This window comes from Polyodon spathula, chromosome 2 (genome assembly GCF_017654505.1).
Source record: "Polyodon spathula isolate WHYD16114869_AA chromosome 2, ASM1765450v1, whole genome shotgun sequence".
Classification (NCBI taxonomy): Eukaryota; Metazoa; Chordata; class Actinopteri; order Acipenseriformes; family Polyodontidae; genus Polyodon; species Polyodon spathula.
Genome location: NC_054535.1, coordinates 28,344,097 through 28,370,787, shown reverse-complemented (window position 1 = coordinate 28,370,787; position 26,691 = coordinate 28,344,097). Strand labels below are relative to the sequence as shown.

Below are 26,691 nucleotides of genomic sequence, written 5' to 3'. Positions count from 1 at the left end.
AATCAGTTTAATATGTACACAGAAGCAATTCATTATTATAATGGGCTCACCAGGTTGCACGAGTATAGCAACAACGAGCAGTGGAAAGGAACTGAAGGACTGTCTGCTTGTGTTGGTTTAAGGATTTTTTTTTTTTTTTCTTTCAAAATTGGAGTTTGAAATCAGGTTACACCTACAACATTTACTGTAGCCAGGTTGTCTAAACAAGTCACCCCTGCAGAAAAAAAAAAATACAGCTCTTATTTTTATAGACAGAATAAATAAACTCACACACTTTACAGTGAGTCAATACATGAAATAAATCAATATGGGAAATCTGTACCTGTATTAGTACAAAAGCACAATCTCCAAAAATTAACAGCTCAGCTGTTTTTGAAACGCACGTTATGGAACACTTAACACACAGAAACACAATTCTGCCAGAATGTGTTGTCCTTAAGCTTCAATGTCATTAATAAAGTGAGGAAAATAAATAAAATTAAACATTTATCAAAATATACCGAAACAAAATCCAGCTCTACAATTATAAAAAAAGTTACAGCTCCGGCTCTCAATGGACTTGTGCAGCATATCTTTAAAGCACCCAAACAAAAAACTGCTATCTGAAGATGGGATATTTCAGAAGTGTAGTAATCATATTCTGAAAAGCATTCTTTTCCTTGACCCCACACATTCATCAGTTTACTTCAGTTACAATTACTATATCAACACTATGCCGCCTGAGCTGTAGAGATGCCGTAATATCAACATTTCACTAATGCTTCTATAAATTTCTTTATTTTCCCACACTTTAAAATGACCTACTAAAAGCGTAAGAACAAATTTGACAGTGTTCTATTGAGTCGTGTACTGTAACACATTTTCATTCTAGTTATCTTGGCTTGCATTTGTATCTAGTTTTGCATACTTACAAATGTTTATATAAAAATGTAAAACCAAATCGATAGGTGAATACTATATATATATATATAAAAAAAATGACAGAACTGCAGACGCACTAAATCACATACCGTTTGATTGCTGGGGGTTTCTGGAAAGGTGAACCTGGAACTCCCTTTGAAGTCTAGATGGGAGAGTCAATCTCTTGTCTGATCTACAACAAAAAACAAAACTGACTGACACTCAAAAGATGATCAACAACTTCATAGAGAAGTTGGTTATGCTTATGTTCTTTGCCTCTCATTATAGTAAACTACAAATACAAATAGTCCATAAGTCAGAGCGAAAGTCTGTACCACCGGGAGTGGCAACACTCATTATACAGATTTGCTTCTGACGATTATATGAATAAGCAGATTACTATTAGTAGTAGAATTAGCAGTAGAGAGAAATCTCTTAAGCAGCGCTAAAATGATCAATCATACAAAAAACTGATTTTACTTGAGACGTACCTCAATTACAAGATGGTGGCAACAGACATTTAACAGAATTCTGGATGTCCTATGTGGACCCCAATGGAAAAAAGTCTAATTTAGTTTGGGTCATCCAGGGTATAAGGTCAACATACTACCTATTTTTATGTACATTTTTTGGACACTTTGTCTCACTGCTGATCTGTTTTATTGAGGTTTGAACTTTTACATTTTATTCAATATTCTGCTTTCTTTTCATGAACATTGTATGTGGACTTCTACCAAAACAAATATGGTCGACATTATGTTGGACTGCTGTGGGCATCAAGGGAAGGAGACTAGATGTTACACCTAACATTTACCTGTGCAAGGATTCCTCGGAGCTTTGCCTATGATGATCAGATGAACTACGTATGCTACTTGCCAGTCTACTACAACCAGATGAGTTACACCAAGCCATCCAAATGCTCATGCCCATGTTCAAAATGGAGGATTCCCCATGCAGATGGGAATCCCTTTGGAAAAATTTCAGTAGATATGGCAAATAAGGAGACAGTAAATCAAGGACACCAACTCCAGGTGGTACCAAGGGATTTAGTTTCAAACCAGGTACAGTCAGCAGGTACTACTAGTACCTAAATGTATCCAAATTAACATGTATTCATACTAAAGTAATACAAAAATGACTACAAAAGATTTAGAAGTGAGTAGTTTTTCAAGATTTACGATTATACTGTAAATAGTCTCACTTCTAAATCTTTTGTAGTCATTTTTGTACTACTTTAGTATGAATACATGTTAATTTGGATTCATGTTGTTTTTTTCTGGCTATGTGAAAGAAAAAAGACATTTGCCCGTTTTCCCATTGGAAATAGTGATATTTTGAAATATCACTGTCCTGGTCACAAAAGCAAAGTTTGTGGGGAATAATAGCCATTTTCTATACTTTTGAGGCATAAGCAATTAGGAAATAACACTTACTACCCAGGAATCAAAAAAAAAAAAAAAAAAAAAAAAAAAAAATACAATCGTTACACGGTGATATCATTGCACATGCCTAAAGCAGTTGGGTAAAACTACACAGCTGAAAGGTTCCAAGTTAACTCATTCAGACGCCTCGGGTTCAAGACGACCAAGCAGGCGCTTTAGCTGATATTGCTAAGAATAACTGGATCAATCAAAATTGTCAAGTCTTTCCACCAGTCAGCTAGCCCCACAATATGTGGCTGATGACCTCCTCAAAGCACATAATAGGATAACAGACATACCAAGATTAACCCTTTGCAGTCCATTTATTCAGCACTTGTCAGGCACGTCCAATCCAATTTATTTTCACACGTAGTGGATGGGGCCCAAGAGATATGCCCCTTTTTTCAGTTTTATTTGTCTCCTAAACGGTCTTACTCTGTACCATTGAAAGGTTTTCCCTCTGCTTTTTCTGGAGAAAAAAAAAACGACTAGAGACCTGTGCTTTACGTCTTTTTGATGATGTCTGACAAGGTCCGACTTTGGACGGGAAAGGGAAAATTGTAATGTCGGACCTGGTCCGACACAGGACTGCAAAGGGTTAACAGACTTGAAGGGGAACCCTCCTAGCAAAGCAAAGATAATAGCACTCTAACTTGCAGAAAGAACAAACTGTCCAAGTTCACCTAAAGTCTTGGGAAGTTTCACCAGAGCGGTTGGAGAATTTGCAATCATTCACCTGTCGTGTGAATGCCCAACATCGGATGTTAATGAACTTTGGTACCAGCTCTGTGCAAAGAGGAAAAACTGACTCGTTGGCTTCCACCTTGCAAAGATGGCTTACATGACAAAGCATTTTCCGAAAACTGAATCAGAAAACTGACTCTTAATGTCACTTTTCTGTGTTTACATGATTAACGATAGAAAAGCTCAAATTAGAATTCAACTGTATTCATGGATTGAAGTTTTCAGAAAACGCAGGATATTTTTTCATGCCAAGTACTGTCGTAGCTTATACAATTTAAATAGACCGGACATTTCTGTAACCGAACAGACCAATCCAGTAACTCAAGTGCTTTATCGAAGTGTCAGGTCTTCAATTCAAAGATTATTATACCTCTATGCACAGTGTGGGAAATCAGAAATCAGCCTTTCCAACAGCTCATCCTGTTCTACAATACCAGTTTCTTTAGCAGACATTTCAAACTATCACATTTTAAAACTGGAAAAAAGTTTACTGCTTCACTATGGGCTATTAACAACTACATACAGACTAACAAATGTATTACTTTATCCCTAACTAGACAAATGGATGCATGCAGACTGATAAGATTATTTTCATTTTCTAAAACCACGTGCAGGAGAAAAGGGTCAAAGTGGGCACATGTGCAGTATGCTATTTCAATAAGGTTTTCCGAAGTGTGTTTACATGATACACAGTTTTCGGAATTTAAAACTGAAGTTTCTAGGTGCTGTTTTCCAAAAACTGACTTTCGGAATATTCCAAAACATTTTCCAAAAACTGTTTACATGACTTGATATCGGAATTACTTTTCCAAAACATACTGTAATTCTTATGCTCATGTAAACGCACCGATTAACAATGATAATTATGATGTATAAACAATAGTTTATTGTTCTATAAAATTATATTACAAGTTTACAATTAAATGTTAGACAAGTATAAGACTGTTGTATCTAACACAAATGGCAAGTTTCTCTTCACTTAATGTGAATGCCATGACTACAGGAACCATTCCCTACCCAACTGTAATTCTGTATTATGTAATTATGTATGCTCATGAAGTTAATTCAGTAGGTTAAATACACTATGAACATCTTGTGTTAAATGGCAACCATGCAAAAAAGTCACTTGTTGTCAGCTGTCTATTAAGCAGCTGATTACCACCACTTTAAAAAGCTACCATTCTGCAAAGGTTATCACGTAAAATCATGTAAAAATCATCTAGGCGACATACACCTATTAAAAAAAAAACATTACTAGAATGTGCCACCAAGCTGTTCCCGATTGAAATTTAAGGTCTTGGCTCATGGACTAAACACTGTATTCTTCTGGTGCCACTTTAACAAAGAAATATATTCAACATAAAAATGACTACAAGAGATTGAAAGATCGAGTTTACGTTTAAAACTGATTAATTCATATATATTCAAGCATACAAGGAGATTATCCGCTCTGAAGAATTTAAGTCAGATTTGTTTCTTGATATAGATGCTTGATTTGTCTTCCCGCATTTAATATATTAAACACACACTGCAACACAAACTCTGCATGTTTGGTGAACTATCAGTAAACATTATACTGGGTCATCCATTAGTCCCGATGCCTCGTGGCTGGAAAAGTTCAAGCCTTGCTAAATTAAGGGATTTTTAACAATGCCACATTTTGAACTAAAATTGTCTGTGAACTCTGCAGAGTTCATTCTGCTGCTGCTTTGCACAGTCATTATATACTCATACCCTCACATAATAGCTAATCTACAATAAAAGGCAGGATTATCAGGCTATTCCAATACTCTGAGCCTGTCCCTCAATTATGAAATGTAGGGTATTTTCTCCATTGTCTTTGTGTGACCTTCTCCAGTACCCAAATACTACACAAAGCAGCAAGATGATGTAGGCCTAAATTGTTTTGCTGGGCAGGGCAGATTTTCAAATGTGTGCTTGCACAGCATGCTGAATTGGCAAATGAATAGTTGAACCACATGCTCCACTCCCATTCAGAAGTTAACAAAACAGCTGCTGAACACCGATTTACATTGCCAGTTTGCTTTCTGGGCATACAGTCCGATAAAGAAAAGTGTATTTACATTGGTTTAGCTGCAGGGAAACAAAAAAAAAAAAAAAAAAAAACAAAAAAAAAAAACACACCACACAGATTTAGCCCTATTTAGCAATGTTCGCGAAACTCAAAGGCAAATCGCAAAACATGTTTGCGCACCAGAATCAAGTGCACATGTGGGCAAACACACTTTGCCCATCTATGTGATTCAGAAAGTGTTTTACTGCCCACTCGGCAAGTCAGCGTTAGCGCTCGACATGGGCTGAACTTAGTGTCCTCATTTACATAAATGTAGTGATTCAGGAAACCATCAACAGTGTTTGCGTTTCAGTTGGCAAGTGAAAACCAGGTCCAAACTACACAAAATTACAAGCTCTACTATAAATACCGGTGAAACTACCAGGCAAGCAGGCAAAGGGAAGAAAGAGATAAATATGGAGTGCGCACTCAATTAATGCGATACTTTGTACTGTGATTTTGTAACAATTGTAAGTCGCCCTGGATAAGGGCATCTGCTAAGAAATAATACATTTCTACGTGGCCAGACAGAGGAGGAGACATTCCCAAATATTTAAAAATCATGTGTCTTTTCTGAGCCTGTCTGACACACAATGTATGGAACTATTTCGCCTCAGACATCTGCCAACTGCTTCAGGCTGACCTTGAAGGAGACAACTACATCACAAATAACTTACATGCCTAGTTATTGCATACCATTAATATATTTAAACACGAAAGCATTTATAATAAAAGGCGGCGAGGGTGCTAATGGTTCGAAGGAGAGCTATACATGCCTAACATAAGGAAAACTCCCAATTCTAAATTTTTACATGCATTAGCCCTTTGACATAGACCTGACTTCTAAAAATCACATTTTTGTGCGCCAAAGCATTAGCTAGGCACATATTTGCAAAGGCCCATAGCGTTATTAAATATTAACCCCTTCAGAAAAGTAGTTGTCATTTACCTCATCTAGATTGGTATTCGAACACAGCTCAGGTTTTAAGTACCAGTGAACAGGCTTTTGCATCATCTTGAGTATTCATTAAGAACATAAGAAAGTTTACAAACGAGAGGAGGCCATTCGGCCCATCTTGCTCGTTTGGTTGTTAGTAGCTTATTGATCCCAAAATCTCATCAAGCAGCTTCTTGAAGGATCCCAGGGTGTCAGCTTCAACAACATTACTGGGGAGTTGATTCCAGACCCTCACAATTCTCTGTGTAAAAAAGTGTCTCCTATTTTCTGTTCTGAATGCCCCTTTTTCTAAACTCCATTTGTGACCCCTGGTCCTTGTTTCTTTTTTCAGGCTGAAAAAGTCCCTTGGGTCGACACTGTCAATACCTTTTAGAATTTTGAATGCTTGAATTAGGTCGCCACGTAGTCTTCTTTGTTCAAGACTGAACAGATTCAATTCTTTTAGCCTGTCTGCATATGACATGCCTTTTAAGCCCGGAATAATTCTGGTCGCTCTTCTTTGCACTCTTTCTAGAGCAGCAATATCTTTTTTATAGCGAGGTGACCAGAACTGAACACAATATTCAAGATGAGGTCTTACTAGTGCATTGTACAGTTTTAACATTACTTCCCTTGATTTAAATTCAACACTTTTCACAATGTATCCGAGCATCTTGTTAGCCTTTTTTATAGCTTCCCCACATTGTCTAGATGAAGACATTTTGAGTCAACAAAAACTCCTAGGTCTTTTTCATAGATTCCTTCTCCAATTTCAATATCTCCCATATGATATTTATAATGTACATTTTTATTTCCTGCGTGCAGTACCTTACACTTTTCTCTATTAAATGTCATTTGCCATGTGTCTGCCCAGTTCTGAATCTTGTCTAGATCATTTTGAATGACCTTTGCTGCTGCAACAGTGTTTGCCACTCCTCCTACTTTTGTGTCATCTGCAAATTTAACAAGTTTGCTTACTATACCAGAATCTAAATCATTAATGTAGATTAGCAATAGTAAAATATTCTAACACGTAATGCTTAATTTTGCCCTTTTAAAAAAAAAAAACAGCCCAAAACACACCCCTAACTAAATAAATACCAATATAAATCTTTTAAAACAGAGCTACTGCTTTCCATTTGATGCTGGTTAAGCACTTTTGAATACATCAGTTTTGTTTGAGGCATATACATTTGTACTTGGGCAGGTACATCTTAAAAATCAACACACAAGTCTAACCTGCAATTTAAGCTTGTCATGCACACCCATTACCCTATTTGTACTATCAAGTCAATAGACCAAGATTCAATTCTACTCACCTGTCTCCCATGGCAGGGGGTTTATGTAACAGCATATTAGGAGTTCTTCCTTGAGATGAGGGAGTTATTTTTGTATCTGTCTGTTGTCTTCCTAGAGCTGGCCCAAATGCTCCATGGCCTCCTCTGTTTCCTGTGGTCAGTGGAGTTTGCCGCCTCATACCACGGTCCAGTTTTTCGGGCTGCCTTAATGATGTCTTGGGTTTTGCTACATTTTTGTTGTGCACAACAAAACATTGCATCAGATTTTCTATGAAATCCAAGGAGTGTAACCCCAGCTCCTGACCATTAAAATTTACCAAGTTAGTGCTGAACAACTTAAGCTGGAATTCTAACTTAGATTGAAAATATCCAATTTAACATTTGTTATTCAAATCAGTGCTTCAACCTCTATGTAAGGAAGGACATATACTCATGCCCACCACATTTGTATTTAAAAAGGAATAAATAAAAAACACATGACATCTTGTCAACAGATCATTTAAGTTTACTGTCAACTATCTGCAGCCAGGCAAGGTAAAATACACCAAAATTATGCTTTGTTCATCCATGTCATTGTCATTCCCCACTAGATAAACCAAATGCCTTACAACCTCCTGATCAAGTTTACACAATACCGCCATGTTGTTCAGCTTTAGGACATTCTTATAATGGAAGTAGAACAAATGATCCAATATGTATAAACATCTGCTCAGTTATTTGAGGTCCTGACCTTGTCCTACAGACATTGGATATTTCTTATGTTGTTCTGTGCCCAAACTATTTCATGAATTGATATTGCAGTGCAATTTCCACAGGTGAGTCTGTTTAGGACCTGATAAGAGTCTGTAGTATGATCAAGGTGTGTGATCAAGATGCAGTCTTTAGACTTCTAGGTAAAGCAAATACATTGGAGTATGAGAGGGAGGAGTCCAATCGTTATATTTGATAGTCAAACCCCCCCACCCGTCACAATACTAGCAAGACAGGACCTAAAGATACTTTGGAACATACCATCTCAGACTTGTACATGCCTCAACTTCCTTTCATCATATCAAAGATTCTTGGACCCCATGTAGTTTAACGAGCGCTTGCATGTATAGATATACTGGTGCTGGAACGGCAAGTATGTTCTATACATTGAACAACAAATCGCATGCATAGCCAGTCTTTGCACTCAAGGCAATATTATTTCACAATGAATCAGAATGTAATTGAGTTTGTTACACAATATAAACTAACGTGAGAGATGACAGAATTAACAGCTGCTCAATTTTAGTTTATAGGTTATGGATTTTCTAAAGGTTTTAGTAGTAAACTAAAAGAGGTTTTCCCCATCATTAAAAGTTGACAGCCTTAATAGCGCAGCTCCTAATGACAAGTAAACCTACCAGTACACTTACCATTTGGCATAAAAGGAGTCGCCCGCTTCACCCTCATCTGGCAATTAACCACCAAGGATCCACCACTTTTCCTCTTTGAGGTTCTTTGACGAGCCACTAGTTGCGCAATGTGGACCGTTTCATGACAAACAGCTGCAAAGCACACCACCTGAAAAACAAACGTGACTAGTTCTAGTTATCTGCAGTAGAAACTTCAATCTTAGAAGTGCCCTACTGCAGCCTCTAGGGGTGTGCAATGTATGAATAAAGTGTACAGCATTTTATTTTTCCTCATCCAACACCTTGTCCCAGGATGGCTAACTGGAACCCTGCTGCAGCAGGGTGATCCTGGTTTCATACCCAGACAGCTTTTTTTTTTGGACAGTAACATTCTTTCCCTGCACTACTGCCACTGAAATAGACATTTTTTTTATATATATCACACACTGCCATGACTTAAGTTTCACAAAAACCGATGGATTGTGCAGGTCCAATAACTCCCCCCCCCTCAAAAAATATGTAAACAGCAAAATAGGTTAGCAACACAAATCAAAAGAAACACATTTCTTGAAATGCTTCTAAACAGTAAAACTAAGTTGTTTTTTTTTTTTTTGTTTTTTTTTTTAAATAAAACCTACTGAATAAGTACACGCTTGACCACAAAGTGTTATTAAGTTACACAACACAATACTTTAGTAACTTTACTAGATAGCTGCATTTAATCTGTCAGGTTTGCGTATCAAGAAAGCAGTATCACTCATTTGCTCATTTACAAAAAAAAAAGTAAATATCTTAAGTTTATATGATTTCCATTTCTGCATTTCTTTGTAACCAATAGAAGATCAGCTTCTTCCACAGCTAGCCAATCAGAAGTGATAGGGGTGGGATGTAATCATTTTTTTAAAATGTGTGTAGGTGCTAGACCTCTGCAAATCAGTTTTCAGAAAACTGTCAGAAACCGTCTCAGGGAAGCACATCTGCATGCTCGTCGTCCTCACCAGGGTCTTGATCTGACTGCAGTTCGGCATCGTAACCGACTTCAGTGGGCAAATGCTCACCTTCGATGGCCACTGGCATGCTGGAGAAGTGTGCTCCTCACAGATGAATCCCGGTTTCAACTGTACTGGACAGATGGCAGACAGGGTGTATGGCATCGTGTGGGCGAGCGGTTTGCTGATGTCAACGCTGTGAACAGAGTACCCCATGGTGGTGGTGGGGTTATTGTATGGGCAGGCATAAGCTATGGACAACGAACACAACTGCATTTTATCGATGGCAATTTGATGCAGAGATCCCCTGATGAGATCCCGAGGCCCACTGTTGTGCCATTCATCCGCCACCATCACCTCATGTTTCAGCAAGATAATGCATGGTCCCATGTCGCCAGGATCTGTACACAATTCCTGGAAGCTGAAAATGTCCCAGTTCTTCCATGGCCTGCATACTCCCATACCAAACATGTCACCCACTGAGCATGTTTGGGATGCTCTGAATCGACGTGTACGACAGCGTGTTCCAGTTCCCACCAATATCCAGCAACTTCGCACAGCCATTGAAGAGGAGTGGGACAACATTCCACAGGTCACAATCAACAGCCTGATCAACTATGTGAAGGAGATGTGTTGCACTGCACGAGGCAAATTGTGGTCACACCAGATACTGTCTGGTTTTCTGATCTACACCACTACCTTTTTTTTTTTTTTTTTTAAAAAGGTATCTGTTACCAACAGATGCACATCTGTATTCCCAGTCATGTGAAATCGATAGATTAGGCCCGAATGAATTTATTTCAATTGATCGATTTCCTTATATGAACTGTAACTCGGTAAAATCTTTGAAATTGTTGCATTTATATTTTTGTTCAGTGTATTTATGAATAAACCAGTTTGTATAACACATTGCTTGAACCTTTTAAATATAGCGGTACCGTGCTAGAATTTGCTTTCATTTTCAAAACAGCTGGGTTGTGATTGTAACCTTACAAATTAAGTTCATACAATGCCAGAGTCAACGACAATGTGGCACAGGTTACTTTATTTAAAATCGCTGTCTTTATAGGAGTGCATGATTTGTTAATTACAAAATCTCAGTCAACAACTGAAGACAGATAAGAAGCTAATTTCATACCACTTAATTTGCACCCATGAAACATAACCTGGTTAAGCGTACTGACGGCATATCAAATACTTAAATGACAGGTATGGCTGCATTCTTGTACAACTAAAGGATAAAACAAAACACATTGACAAGGAATTGAATTCGCTCCATTAGTTGAGCACAAGGCGGTTTCAATAAATACTTTGATTTAAACAGAGGCCTACTATGATTGTTTGGGATATTCAGTCTATTTAAAAATAGTAAGCAGGTGTTTATTTTTATATATAATTATTAGTCGAATAAACAACTACCAAAGACCATTTTGTTACCCACTTTCCAGGCAGCTAGCAAATCCTCACTATTGCCTTAAGGTAACTTTTAGCCCTGGCAGAACACTAAAAACAGCATCAGTCCTATGTGGGAGTTTCTTGGAGTGACAGAGCGATGTTCAAGACAATACATCTGTCTCAGTATAAGCAGCGTCGGAACACAATACTACGCCAAGAAAACGCCATAAATCTCTTTACTCGATACGATTTTCATATTCAGGAGTTTCTGCGAGACTAAAATATCAGAGGCAGAGTAAAATCTAAATCTGAGCAGAGAAGAAGTTCAAAACATAACATTAACCAAGTTTCTGGAACGGAAAATAAAACGTGTCAAGGATCACCCAAAACAGTGAAATTACAAATGCCATTGCTTGTTTTATGTGCAAGGATATGCAGCCATAAGTGGATACATGCAAGTTGTATGCAAGTATTGATTTTAAACTATATTATTGTTTTTAACTTTACATCATGGATTCATTTTGATCCTAAATTTTGTACTGGCAAAACAGGACTGGTTTTCTAACAAAAAACAACTATTGGTACTTGATTACTAAAATTTATTTATTTTTTATTTTTTTTAATTATATTGCAACTCAGCTGCTGATCTTATGTTGTCATTTACTTACTTCACCAGACCTGGTGATCTCCAGCTTGACCACGGCAGGTATACTGCGGAGATAAGCCTCCAGCGTTGGGTATCCCAGCTGCTTGTGTGGGATGAACTCCCCAGTGAGGGATTTGAACTCTGACTGCAGCCGCAACAGGGACACCCCATTTTTGTTCGACTGCAGCACCGCACGCAGCATCTTCTTTGTAAGCTCTGTTTCTGGCATCTTCAACCTGTGAAAAACAAACTGTTTTGACTGCAGGGAAGACATGCTTGCACAAATGCATTGCTACTAAAAATGTAGGCCAATGCAAAGGTCAATAATGTTCCATTTAAAAAACTTTTATATAAATTAGCACTAGCATAGCCGACATCTTGGCGGGGGGGGGGGGGCATTGCTTTAGCCATTGCACTGTGAAGCTGAAGTCGTTTGTCCTCGATCCTTGGCAGTTGCTGCAAAAATTGGCTTAATTTGGGAACACCTGGAAGAATGGCAGTTCATTTTATAACTAACCACCATTACAATGAATAAATTGTAAATAATTCTATACAGTTTTGAAATACCCAGTTGGATCACAAATCATTAGTTTATTATGCAATTTACAGGCTTTTGAAAGAGATGAGCTTTGAAAGAGTAGAGCTTTTTTTTAACACTGCCTGACAAATGTTCATTACAAAAACAAAATAATTTTTCTGACCAATTTCCATTAAAACATCACAATCAATCAAACTATACTTTCAGAATTTGTAACAGTAGCAAGACTACTCCTGCGAGAGAAACAGCTCCCACCCACCACTATAGCAACCTCAACTATGTGATGCATACAAAATAGATCTAAACAAAAGCATAGTCAAGCTTTGGGAACTTTCTAACTAACCCAAAGTCCTGTACTTACAACTCATGGTAATTGTGCTTTCTTTATTGCTGTTAACCCTCCTATTATGTTCAGAATTTAGGTACATCTGTTATGTTTTGGGTCATTTGACCCAATGTAATTTCAAACCAATTTAAATGCCTTAAATTGAGTAAATGTTTTTATTTGCAAAGGTTTTACTCTTCTGCTCTTTTAGTCCAGGAGCTGTGATAAAACTTCTTTGACTGCCAACCTGGGAGCTCCTCATTCTGGAATATCTTTACCAGGGAGATGCTGTTGCAATACCGACAGAGAAAATTAGGCTCTGCCTTGTAGATGTATATTGTTTGTTTGTTGTTTATAAATATCTCCAGACAGGTGCAGCCATTTCCAGAAATAACACAAATATAATAATAAAATAACAAATTAAAGGTGTTTGCTTTATTCCTGCACACAAATTTACATAGATAAATGCCACGTGTTACTCTGACCTGAAACATCTTATTTGTATACATGACATGTTCTTAAAAAAAAAAAAGCCAAAACACCTCAAAGGTTCTGTAACACCTCAGTAAGTTCATGACCCCAAATTAGGAAAGTCATAAAATATTATACAGAAAATGAAAAGAAATAGTATTTAAAACTAATTGGAAACTAGAGTCGGGTCATAGACCCAAAACCTAATAGGAGGGTTAATCACGGTCATATGCATCAAGTTATTGGGTCCCCGACTTTAAAACACCATTCTGTTATATTTAGGTTTACTCCATGTACACAACTTGCCAATACTTCTGTTAACAAAACAATTCTACATCAATCTAAATTCTTAGTGCTTTATGAATCCTGCAGCTTTAGTAAAGCACCTTTCCCTTCTGGTGCTCTCAAAGAAGTTACTGTAAGTGACAGTGGCACAAACCAAACTTCATAACAGCTTATAATTTATGATCCTCATAATACTGTCACACACACCCTCCATCATGGTGTAATCCAACAAATTTAAAATTCCACTTTCTTTTATTTGCCAAGTAAAATGCAGGAAACCATATTTGCCTATGGAATTAACAGGAACGTATTCTGAGGTTTCCTTGTTAAGTCAATAACCAAAACTACACACGAGTCTATGGACACACACATATATCACTATTGTGATATACTACAACATAACACACTTGGAAGTGTGTTTCCTGCAATATATTTAAACCAGTAGTTTCTTGTTACGCGGTACACTAACCCTGGCGAGGCCTCGCACTCAAGTCTAGGCCTACTTCAAATTGTGCGGTTCATCGATACCACTAGTTCTACAAAGACATACCATTTTACACTGGCAACTATTTCGTTATTTGGAAACGTGTTTAATACCCACAGAACTTTTTATTTATTTATTTATTTATTTTTAACGTCATGTAAAATTTAAACTGGATAGCTACATGGATTTAGGCAACCCGCTTAAACCGTTTTTTGTAAAATTAACCGCCATTTTAAAAACCTATTTTTACTGTATTCTGTAAACCTGTACTTTAATTCGCCCTGTTACTAAGTTTTACAAACAGAAAAGTGGCCTGAAATTAAATACCACCTGCTGTAAAACGCCATTTAAAACGTAAGACTACGAAAATATGCAAATTACACGGTCGATTTTTCCCTTCCACGCCTTAAAATAAAATACACTTAGTTTGAGTAAAACCATGTAAGCTAATTACATCGAAATACTGTTAGCATTTACTTCGCAAGTACTCAAACCTTAACTTTAGTTTCGTACTGAAAACAAAACAAAACAAAAAAAGGAGGGGGGGGGGGGGGATTATCTGCTCTTAATTAGAAACAATAATCTCAAGTACCTGTACCTTCTGCGTTAAAAAGTACAAGATATGCATGCTGTAGCATGCTCAGAAGGGAAAGTATGCATTCCCCGTGTCACTCATTTTCAGTTTCGATTATGGTACTGAAACTAAAATGACCTCCCCGTCTACTTAATTAGTTAGCTACCGCACTTGACTCTTCCCACTAACTTAACATGACAGCATCATCAGATAAAAACAAAAGTTAGCCTACCACAACAGATATACTACGTTTGTTACACTACAAATCACATTTTATTTGAAAACATACAGCCAAGAGTGTCGTTTGGGCATTTCTGTACATACGGCAGTGACCCACCCAGATTTATTGTATGGCCAAGCCTTTCTATGCACCTAGTTGTGTCGGACACAATGCAGCAATTAATAAAATGTATTACGCAAAATTATGTTAAATAAAGAAATAGCTACAATATAAGTGATCTAAATTGACTACTTCAAAATTTCAGTACTAATGTTGCTGGTAATGTGGCAAAGCGATCCACTTGCCGGTTAATTTGCGAAGTTTAGAAAACTAAGCAGCTGTCTAGTTAACATTTGATTGACAATACGATTTACATTTACTAGCTACCATGGGTTTCACGAACTGTCAAAGGCATTTAATACACAAATTGTAGTTATTTCCAAGACAACTCACAGTAGTGATGACATGTTCCATTAAAAAATAAACCTTCAACCTAATTCTGAAGTTATTTGCTAAATTAGTTGCTGTTATTTTTTTAAACACTCCATTTTATATCTAGCGCTTACCTTCTATGGGCTGCAGATTGGATAAGAGGGCTTAATACTTATTTGCGGCACTTGTACAATATCTGTCACACACCCTCTCTCTCTACTCTGCGTCTTTCTCCGTCAGAAAGCTCTCTTGTCTGAACCGACCCTCGGCCAGCCTTCTCAAATCTCACATGAGAATATCACTGCGCACGCGTCACAACCGACACTGCGGCACATTGTGTCAGACAGCTACAGCATTAGTACAAGGCTATGCTGTAGCAACCCAGGATCGCTTCCAACGTGGGAGAAACCTTTATTAATTAAATAGGGCCTAATTAATATCATTCGTTTGAGGCGTTCCCACGTGTTCTCTGTTTGGGTTCTTACTAGCAGTAACATTAAATTCATAAATAGGTTCTGGTTGTATCAGTTATCACTGGACGAGGAAGCTTTTCGGTTTCAATTAATATTGGCAGGGGGTTTGGGGGTTCAGAAATACAGGACCGTGATTTGCCATATTTGGCTTTCTATTGTGCAAATTTCTTGTCCCTTATCATTACTATATAGTTTGTGACACAAACTATAGCTGAATTCCTATGAAGTGAAATAACTCCAAAAATGCGTAAAAAGTACCTTTAAAATATATTTGTAGACTACTAAAAAAAAAGTAGTACATGTAAAATACATTTACACTCGTAAAAATGATGTGTACCTGCAGTAAAATGTGTAAGTTTGTAAAAAAATAAAAAAATAAAAAAATAAAATAAAATAAAGGTAGGCTACGTTACTGCAAATGAACAAGTACAACTCAAAATACAAGTACAACTCGTTTTTGGCAGTTAACTTGTGCATATATTATACTTGTGCATATATATATATATATATATATATATATATATATATATATATATATATATATATATATATATATAATAAAAAAATAAAATTGTATACGAAGGCCAGCCACAGCCGAATGCTGATGCGATCGATATTTAAATGCGTGCACAAGCGGCAGGTTGCACTCAGTCAGTAAATGTAGGTAAAGCCTGGGAAATCGCTATTTTTGTTGCACTCTAAAACATTATAATCTGGTCATGTACTGTTCCACCGTTTTATTAGTATAATGTATATACACAGTTTATTTTGTATCCATTGTTTCCAGTTGACATTGCATGCAACAAGTCTACTGAAATGTTACGATGGAAAACAAATAAGTAAAATAACAGCAGCTAAATCACTAGCTATGTTTCCATCAACAAGAAGACCACATTTCTAGCGAACTTATCTTATCGTACAAAATCAGAAACCTTGCAATCAGCGGTAGATCTGTTTTGTGTCTAGAATGTGTGATGACATCATTGACCAGTGACACGAGTCAGTTTATTTCAGACTATGCGTGTGTGTTCATAGAGGAAGGGGCAGTGGAAATTGTGTTAGATCTTGGCTGAAGAAACAGATGGTGTGAGTTTTTCTGCAAATTGTGTACTTGCTTTATGTGACAGCCTTCTGTAACGTATGACAGATTTATTACCCGAAAAGACCGTTTATCAATCTAATTTAATATGAGCATGCCGAAAGTCTGGATTTGTTATATACCATGTCTAGGTTGTTAATAGTGTTTGTATTACGAGGGACTTCCACCAGTAAAGAAAACAGTGCAGTACTAAAGAGGGACGTCCTCACAGTACCAGTAGCATCGAAGGGTAATGGCTGTCATTCTCTTTCAGGGAACCATGGTTATGGTAGTAACCAAACGTTCCCTTTCAACTGAATGACAACCATTACCGAATGGGAAGCTGTACCAAAGCTGTCATGGCTCCAGATTACCGACAGTACAGCCCCATGGCGTAGGCTCAGAGCCCACATGACACCTAAGGGCATGCCGCCTGCAACAGAATAGAGCCCAGAGAGGGTTTTTGCAACATCAAGGTGATAAAAACACGCAAATGTCTGACTACGTGTCCATGTAGCAGCATTGCATAACTCATCTAAGTAGGCGCCATCAAGGAAAGCCCACAAAGTTGCCTGGCCCCTGGTAGAATGGGCCGTAATGTCCCCTGGTAATGGAGAGTCCATCTGTTCATACACCAAGCGTATCACATCTGCCACCTAGTGCTCTAGATGTTGCTTCGATAGGGCCTGACCTCTAGAGTGGGATCCATAGCAGACAAACAGCTGGTTGGACTGTCTCCAGGACGCCGTCCTATCCAAATAACAGTGCAGAGCCCGAACTGGGCATAGCGTGTGTTGTCTACGGTCCTCCTCTGACTTGTGCAGGGGAGGTCTGAAAGTTTCCAAAACTACTGGTTGGTTAATATGGAATGAGGAAATCACCTTTGGCAAAAAGGATGGATTTGTTCTTAATGTTACCCACGAGTCATTTCCCGTGAAAGCCATGCATGTGTCATCCATGCATGTGTCATCAATGGACAGCTCACTTACTCGACTGGCAGATGTAATGGCTATTAAAAACGCCACCTTCAGTGAAACAGGGTGCAGTTCTGCTGACGCCATGGGCTTGAATGGGGGACCCATAAGGACCTGCAGTACCAGTTCTAGATCCCACTTGGGGACCATACTTTTTATGGGAGGACGAAGCCTCCGAGCCCCTTTAAGAAATTGCACTGCCAGCAAATGTGCCCCAGGGGACACCGAGTCAGTTTTGTCATGGCACACTGATATGTCTGCCAGGTATACCTTCAAAGTGGACGCTGATTTTCCTGCATCAAACAAATGTTGTAAGAAGGTTAATATCGTCTTAATAGGGTAGGTCACAGGATTATGACCTTCGGCAAGGCACCAGTCTTAGAAAGCTTTCCATTTATATGAGTACTGGGCTCTAGTGCTCGGTGCCCTAGCAGACTGTAGTGTTTCTACTACTGCATCTGGCAAACCTCGTCTGAATAGACTGCTCCGTTCAACGGCCAGACCCAGAGTTGGAGCTGGGCTGGGTTCGGGTGCCATAATAACCCCTCCGCTTGGCTCAGGAGGTCCTTGCACAGCCGGAGCTCCCATGGCTAACCCGACAACATGTCAGAGAGGAGAGCAAACCAGGGGCGTCTCAGCCATCTGGGTGCAACCAGCAAAACCTGTGCTCTCTCCATCCTGATCCCCTGGCCAGGGGTGAGCTAGCACATCTACTCCCAGGGGTCCCCCGTCTCTCTCCATGGAGAACCATAGAGGGCAATGAGTGGAATCGGCTGTGACAAAGAGGTCGACTCATGCCGGTCGAAACCTCTCCCAAATCTGTTTCCCCACTCGAGGATGCAGTCTCCATTACGAGCTGTCTGGAGCTCCTCTAGACAGGAGGTCTGCTGCCTTGTTGTCCCCACCAGGGAGGTGAACCGCCCTGATGGAACGCAAGTTTCTCTGCATCCAGGACTGGAGTCTGTGCGCCTTGATGGTTTATGTAGGCTACCACTGTAGTATTGTCCGTCCGGACCAGCACATGTTTGTGCACTAACTGCTGGCGAAAATGAGATAACACCAAAGTTCACTGCTTGCAGCTCTTGTGCATTTATGTGCACTCGCTGCCAATGTCCCTTCCACTGATATCTTATTCCTCTCCCATTCCAGACTGCTCCCCAGCCCAGGCTGGAGGCATCTGTAGTTACCACTTCCCTTCTGTGAGGCGATCCAAGGTGCAGATTACCAGGACGGAGCCACCAAGCCAGTGTCTTCCGGCATTGTCTGGACACTCGCACCAGCCGGTACCAATCTCGGACCAGGTGCACCGGACCACTCGCGACCATGTCGTACCAATCTCGTGACCCAGCTCATAAATGGGTCCGAACTTCGCCCGTGTCTGAAGCGGTCGGGTCTTTGTTTTTGCCCCCAGTCTTGAAAAGGACAGAACTTTAGTGACTGAAAGCTATATGACGATATCCTTAACGTCATCTCAAAAGATTTTAAAATTTAAGCCATTCGAAGCTTCAAATACGACTTAATGTGTTACACTTACACCGAAATGAAATGAATTTTTAATAAAACCATGATCCAAGTCAGGTGTCGAGTTTGAGGGTTACCCCACATGGGGTGACTCCGTACTTTTGTTACTTGTCCTTTACATTTGTGTTCCATTAAAATGAAGTTACTAATTTCCTCATTATCCATATATATATATATATATATATATATATATATATATATATATATATATATATATATATATATATATATATATTTATGTCTATATAGTTCGAGCTCATAATGATTGGTATAGCTGTATACATTTAACTACCACCCTATATATATTAATTATTAGTTAATATTAATATTAAATGAATTTGTAATCACTATGTATACATTTAACTGCAGAAATCAACATTAACTGGAATGTAAACACTATAAAGAATTAATAAAACTCCTCTGTAACAGATTTCCAGAGCCGAGTCCTACTCAATTTGGACACCGTTCTAGAAACCCATGGGGAACTGTTACACCTTCAAAAATGACTACAAAAGATTTAGAAGTGAGTAGTTTTTTGAGATTTCCGATTATACTGTAAACTTACAGTATAATTGTAAATCTCGAAAACTACTCACTTCTAAATCTTTTGTAGTCATTTTTGTATTACTTTAGTATAAATACATGTTAATTTGGATTCATATATTGTTTTTTTCGGACTTTATGTGAACGAAAAGACACAAATTCGTTCGTTTTCTCATTGGAAAGAGTGATATTTTGAAATTTACCTAGCCTGGTCACAAAAGCAAAGTTTGTGGGGAATAATAGCCATTTTCTATACTTTTGAGGCATAAGCAATTAGGAAATAACACTACACAGGAACAAAAAAAAAAAAATGTGGACAACCTTGTACTTGGCTTAATTCATGCGTCCTTCACAAAGACAAATCTGCCCGATTCCAGCCTTGCTGAAGCACCCCCAGATGAGTCCAATTTTCAGCTTTGCCCAACACCTGGTCATCTAATGGTTAGACGGAGACCTGGAGAGGCCTACAAGCCACAATGTCTCGCACCCACTGTGAAATGTGGTGGAGGATCGGTGATGATCTTGGGGTGCTTCAGCAAGGCTGGAATCTGGCAGCTTTGGCATGAATCAAGCCAAGTACAAGGTTGTCCTGGAAGAAAACTTGCTTCCTCCTGCTCTGACAATGTTCCCCAACTCTGAGGATTGGTTTTTCCAGCAGGACAATGCTCCATGCCACACAGCCAGGTCAATCAAGGTGTGGATGGAGGACCACCAGATCAAGACCCTGTCATGGCCAGCCCAATCTCCAGACCTGAACCCCATTGAAAACCTCTGGAATGTGATCAAGAGGAAGATGGATGGTCACAAGCCATCAAACAAAGCCGAGCTGCTTGAATTTTTGCGCCAGGAGTGGCTTAAAGTCACCCAACATCAATATGAAAGACTGGTGGAGAGCATGCCAAGACACATGAAAGCTGTACTTGAAAATCAGGGTTATTTCACCAAATATTGATTTCTGAACTCTTCCTAAGTTAAAACATTAGTATTGTGTTGTTTAAAAATGAATATGAACTTATTTTCTTTGCATTATTCGAGGTCTGACAACTGTACATCTTTTTTGTTATTTTGACCAGTTGTCATTTTCTGCAAATAAATGCTCTAAATGACAATATTTTTTTTTTATTATGTTAGCTACAACCTCTTTAAAAACTTTAATAAAACATTAATTGCAGGGTGTTGATAATTATGGGGACCATTGTATTGTATATCTACTTTTTTTTTAGGATATTAGCATGCTGAAAACACCTCATACATTTAATGGTTAAACCTTACTCAGACGTTTAATGTTGAAACTTAATAGCTTGGGGAACCTTTTCCCTGCATCACTGTATGTTTTGTTCGCTATTATGGCATTACAATATTAATGTTAACAGTATTGTAATGTGAGTGTGTTCAGTTACAGCCAGCCTAAAACAAACAATTAACAAACAAGGAAATACAGCTGTAAATACAGTGCAGTAAATGCCTTTTGCGTGAGAGACTAATCCTCTTCCCTCTTTTGTGCACCAGTATAGCAATGTGGTTAAAGAGTTTGTGTGAAAATAAGCTGTTCTGAAAACTACCTTTCTCTGTGTTTAGCTGGCTCAACTTCAGGTCCCAAAAACAGCTTACATTTGAAGCCATAGTGCAAGTACTTGATAAGAACCACTTTTTTGAAAGCCAGATAAACATGTCCAGATTTTCTGATGGGCTGTGATTGTATGAGGAGTTAACAGGTTCTTGGTCTGACTAGGCTTTTATTTTTAAGCTGGAAAGATCAAACAAACACCAGAACACAACAATGTTCCTGTCAATGCCTTCAATTGTAGTGTAAACATTTAAACTACATTATTAATCTCCCCTTAGAGAAAATGTAGTGTTCCTCTGTGTCTCTCTGCATGAGAATCGTGTTTCTTTCTCATTCCTCCTAAAACCACCATTAGAGAATGAGATATATTTACAAAATAAATTGAGCAACACATGTGAAACAAACCCAAAAGTGTCACTAAGTGTCACCAAATTTCTGAATCAAGCTCTTTAAGATGAAAAACTGCAGCTTATTATTTTCTGGATATGAGTATTGTGAAGAATGCACCCACAATTTAAGAAAGCAGGTAAAATGTTATATTTTTGAGCAGCTTGATATTTTTTCTCTTTAACTGCTCAAGTTTCTAAAATATAGCTGTCGTTTTTCCTTGTGATTCTCTATTTTTATGCTATATCATTTTGCGCCTGTTCAATATTCTGTTCTGTGGGTTATATTTCTTTGTTCAATATTTCCCAGTTTCAGCTTCTGTTATTGATTAGCAGCGGTTTCTGATCCCTATGTAAATGTGGTACTGTAAATGTGATACAGACATTTTCCATTTACGAACCCACAGGTTAGGGTTATTCAGGCCCTGCTACCAGATACAGAAGTGTTTGTTTTTGCTCAGTTTTGTGTTTATGTTGTTTGAAGTTAATAAATTTCCTCTTTGTTGTTTCAAGACTGCTCATTTTAATATTGCAGAGTACTGATCCATTACAGTTGTACACCCCCTACTGGCTATGGTATTCTAATACTTGCAGACGCATTTTCTCAGAACAGTTATCCTGCCAATTAAATGAAAATCTATTACACATATTAATTCAAATTTAATTCTAAAATTGAATATAACAGCCTAAGTTATTCCTGCAGTTCAAATTCATGGATTTTTTTTTTTGGTTCTGGGTCTTAATCACAGCTCTCTCATTCTTTCACGTGTGCTCTGCTGCTTCTACTTCTTAGCTTGCAGTGATCAATATTAGTGCGTTTACACTGAAAACTCAAGCTGGCTTAGCATCAATCGGAATAAAAGAGTCTTATGATCTGAGCCACCTGTTTACACCTGTGATGCACTCTAAACCATCTCCAAACCTGTATGCATGCAAATAGCCCCTGAGAAAAGTATGTAAACTCAGACGTCATATCTCCACGGCAACTCAGACGTCATATCTCCACTATACACAGGATGAAAAGTTAGACGGGTATTGCTGTTTCCTGAGTTAACCAACTATTTAATTGTATAGTTACCACTGGCTTTTTAATGGCCAATAACAAACATATTGTTGCACACAATACTTGTCTTGGTTAAAAGGTGTCTGCCAATTAAATAATAATACACAAGCATTTTCTTTCTGGTTTGCTGCAACCTTAGGGCTTACAAAAAGCATGGACCATGCAGGAATATACATTTCTCTCTGTATAAAGTGCAGATATATGTATATGTTTGTAGAACCAGTCCTCATGTTACTGACAAACATTGATCAGATCCTGCCAAATTGGAAAAGTCAAACTTTATATCACCTCAGCTGGTTCAACATGATTTGATGTTTAGAATGTCATGAAGGACTACAATAGACGCTGTACTCTTGGTCTACACAGACATTTGTACTGTGAGGCCAGTCCATAAGCTAATGTCATTCTGTCCAAGCTCCTCCTGCACAATCACAGGTTGTTGGAACTAGAAGTCTTCCTTTTCCAGAGCCCAATCATTCCCTTGAGATGTTTTTGTTTACAAGGAGAACCTGGGGGGCAGCTGGCTTCAGTGCCCAGCAACTCAATCGCTTCTATAACACCATTTAATATTGGTGCGGGGGGGGGGGGGGGAGCAGAAGTTGGAAAATGTCATGCTACATTTAGTGTTAATCTTGCCATTTACCTATAGTTTTGGAGGAGAAGTTATGCTTTAAGAAGCACTTACCTGAAGTGTTACTAAACTGGGAGTACAACAAAAATGTCTTCCTTTGTTTTTCAGCCAACAGAAGGTGGCAAAAGTAAAGTGACAGGGTTATTGTGGCAGTGATCAACAAATATCATATGGATCCATGCGCTGTATACTAAAACACGGGAAGCCTCTGTTTATTGATGGCAGAATTATCTGACTCTACAAATGAACACAGACCATGAAGGATAAAAACTAAAAAATCAGCAGCACAAATTTGACAGATGCAGGGCAAAGGTGAGGCAGAACACAACAGACAGTGACAGACTCTTTACAAGTTTCAGAACTCTTCATTCCTTCATTCCATAATTTATAAATCCTTACCAGAAGACAAATATGACAATATTTATTAGATGACATGTTTGTAAGTTCACTTCATGGTCATATTTTAAATTATAAAACATAAATAATTACTGAATAATAAAGCAGGTCATTTGGAGTCTACACAGCAGGAAGTCATAAGTCAAGCAAACAAATGTCTTGGCCTATGATAACATCACAATCATTTTTAAAGGCCTTAGTTAAATCATTTGTCAGTCATTTTTTTGGATTATATGTTAAGGTCCGTATTGCAGACTTTAAAAAAAAAAAAACTACCAAGTAGCAAAACTATAATAATTGTGTGCCATTATTTAATGCCAATGCAGTTTAAAAAAAAAAAAGTTATTTGTTTTTGTTGTAATTAATAGTTCATAGAAGCTGCTACAAGGATAGCAATGCTTTATTTACAATTGAATCCCATGGTTAGTTTTACCTCGGGATTTATAATAAACTGTATGAAACCAGGATAAAGAGGCATGACCTCATCTGGATCTGTTGCTTCACATCCTCTCTGCATTATCATCCTGTCCATTCGAACAATCAGCCACACTCCCACAACAAAGCTACATAAAAGCCGCAAAATAGTTACCCAGGCTCACAATGACACTGTAGAATAAAAAAACAAAAAAACAAACTGCAGTTCTTGAATGCTTTCCTGTGAATGCCAAATACAAATGGAAAGCTAAGCTAATGCTTACACTGCTGAAATGCATTGCTTCTTGTGCACTCTGTTTTGTTATGGTTTCATACCCACAGCAAGTTATGTTGATGGCACACATTTGAATGTTTTGGTGTTTATCAGGCTTTCATTTGGCTGCCAAATAAGTGGTTATTGCATCAGAGAGCCTCCAGCCGTGTGACAGTAGCTTCCTTGTATCCACGTGAAGGCTTTAATTAGTCAAACATAGAGCCGTTTCCCTGGAGAAACACAGACACTACAGAACCTTGTTGACTGAGGTTAACATTGCGTTTACTTGTTATTCACAGCCAATGGTTTCCCTTTATCTTCGGGTGAAATCTTGTCTTGAAGGTAGAAAATTTGTGCAATCACAATCTGAATGATCAGGGCAATAGTTAGGGTGAAATAGAATACAGTTGTGATAGTGGCCACATCTTTAATTTATTCTAAAATTGTGTGTGTGTGTGTGTGTGTGTGTGTGTGTGTGTGTGTGTGTGTGTGTGTGTGTGTGTGTGTGTGTGTATATATATATATATATATATATATATATATATATATATATATATATATATATACAGCTCTGGAAAAAATTAAGAGACCACTGAAAAATATTCAGTTTCTCTGGTTTTACTATTTATAGGTATGTGTTTGGGTAAAATGAACATTTTTGTTTTATTGTATAAACTACTGACAACATTTCTCCCAAATTCCAAATAAAAATATTATCATTTAGGCATTTATTTGCAGAAAATGACAACTGGTCAAAATAACAAAAAAGATGCAGTGTTGTCAGACCTCGAATAATGCAAAGAAAATAAGTTCATATTCATTTTTAAACAACACAATACTAATGTTTTAACTTAGGAAGAGTTCAGAAATCAATATTTGGTGAAATAACCCTGATTTTCAAGCACAGCTTTCATGCATCTTGGCATGCTCTCCACCGGTCTTTCACATTGATGTTGGGTGACTTTATGCCACTCCTGGCGCAAAAATTCAAAAAACCTCCTCTTCTGGTCACAGGTTTTCAAACAAACACTTGACAACCAGGATACATTTATTATTTACAATAATGAAAAGAATATAAACAAAACCTAACACCTAACCCAATCTCAGGTCCTATCTAAACAGAAGTTGTCTTTAGCTAATAACAAGGCAGGCTAAGCCTGTTACCTCATCTTCAAAACCAAAATCACAATCCAAGCTGTAGTCCAAATACCTTCTAATAGTCAGCTCTCCAGCTCCCCAGCTCCTACCATCAAACTCAACCAAACACTCACAAACACAGACATTTTAAATGGTAACCAATTACATTGTTATTTATTTGTTTACCACCCAGTTGGTTAACTTTGTCCTTTCCGGTTTTGTTTTCTTTAACCAATCCCTCACAAAGTGTTGTGTGATGCACCTTTGTTATGGATTCTAACCTGGCACTTGCATTATGGTTAAAACGTCCCAGTGTTTGAACCTAAAACCCAACCTGTCACATGCACAGTATGCCCATGATGGCTCAGTGTGTGCCCTTATAATACAATGGTTCTGTACTAAGGGTCACACTCACACTTAGATTTTTGCTTCAAGTAGTTTATAAGTATATAAATTGGTTCCCAGCTCCTCCAGTGCTGCAGCTGTGCAGTGGATTATCAGGTCATTGTAAAGATGGCAAGTTTAAAAAAAATGTTACAACACTGGAAAGACAAAACATTGTTACAAGTACATGCTAATTCTTATGAATACTCAATCTGTCCCATCCTGCTGTCAAACTGTATAACCCTACTGTAAAAAATATGTAAAACCTTAATAGACTCACATGCTTATTCTAAAAGCCTTTAATAGTTCAAATCCATGTCCTTTTTGAATGTACAGAATGCATCCATATGCAATGAACAGTCCAAATAAGAACAGGACAAAGTGAAGGATGAACTAATCTGCATGAATTAAAGACATTACAAATCACCTAGGAAGTGACTTTATAAATTGACTTTACCTGAGCAAGAGTGAAAGTCTGGAAAACAATGCAAAATGAGATAAGAAAACCTTGGCTAAAGGAGATGATATATAACACCTTTTCAATACAGTTCTTGTGTAATTGTGTACTTGCCAAACTGCACAAGGTGAGAACAGAGACAAACTGACAACTCAGGCTGATTGCTGCCTGGGACCTGGTACAACTACACATTATGAAAAAAGTTCCCACAGGCTCAAATGAACTTGTCTAGAATGTCTTGTTGTGAACCGTGATGACAACTCAAATGAACGCAATTCATC

General features: G+C 38.0%; 1 protein-coding gene across 1 annotated transcript in view; it reads right to left on the bottom strand.

Moving 5' to 3' along the window:
• The window catches only part of LOC121294912 (tudor domain-containing protein 7B-like), a 28,636-nt gene extending 13,280 nt beyond the window's left edge, over positions 1 to 15,356 (bottom strand). Inside the window, exons 1-5 of the mRNA XM_041219106.1 lie at positions 15,247 to 15,356; positions 11,806 to 12,019; positions 8,775 to 8,922; positions 7,396 to 7,600; positions 1,011 to 1,093 (exon numbers count right to left, since the gene is read on the bottom strand). Coding sequence (XP_041075040.1) covers positions 1,011 to 1,093; positions 7,396 to 7,600; positions 8,775 to 8,922; positions 11,806 to 12,012 — 643 coding nt within the window. The 5' untranslated portion in view covers positions 12,013 to 12,019; positions 15,247 to 15,356. The remainder of the gene's footprint in view (positions 1 to 1,010; positions 1,094 to 7,395; positions 7,601 to 8,774; positions 8,923 to 11,805; positions 12,020 to 15,246) is intronic.
• Positions 15,357 to 26,691: the final 11,335 nt, after the last annotated feature.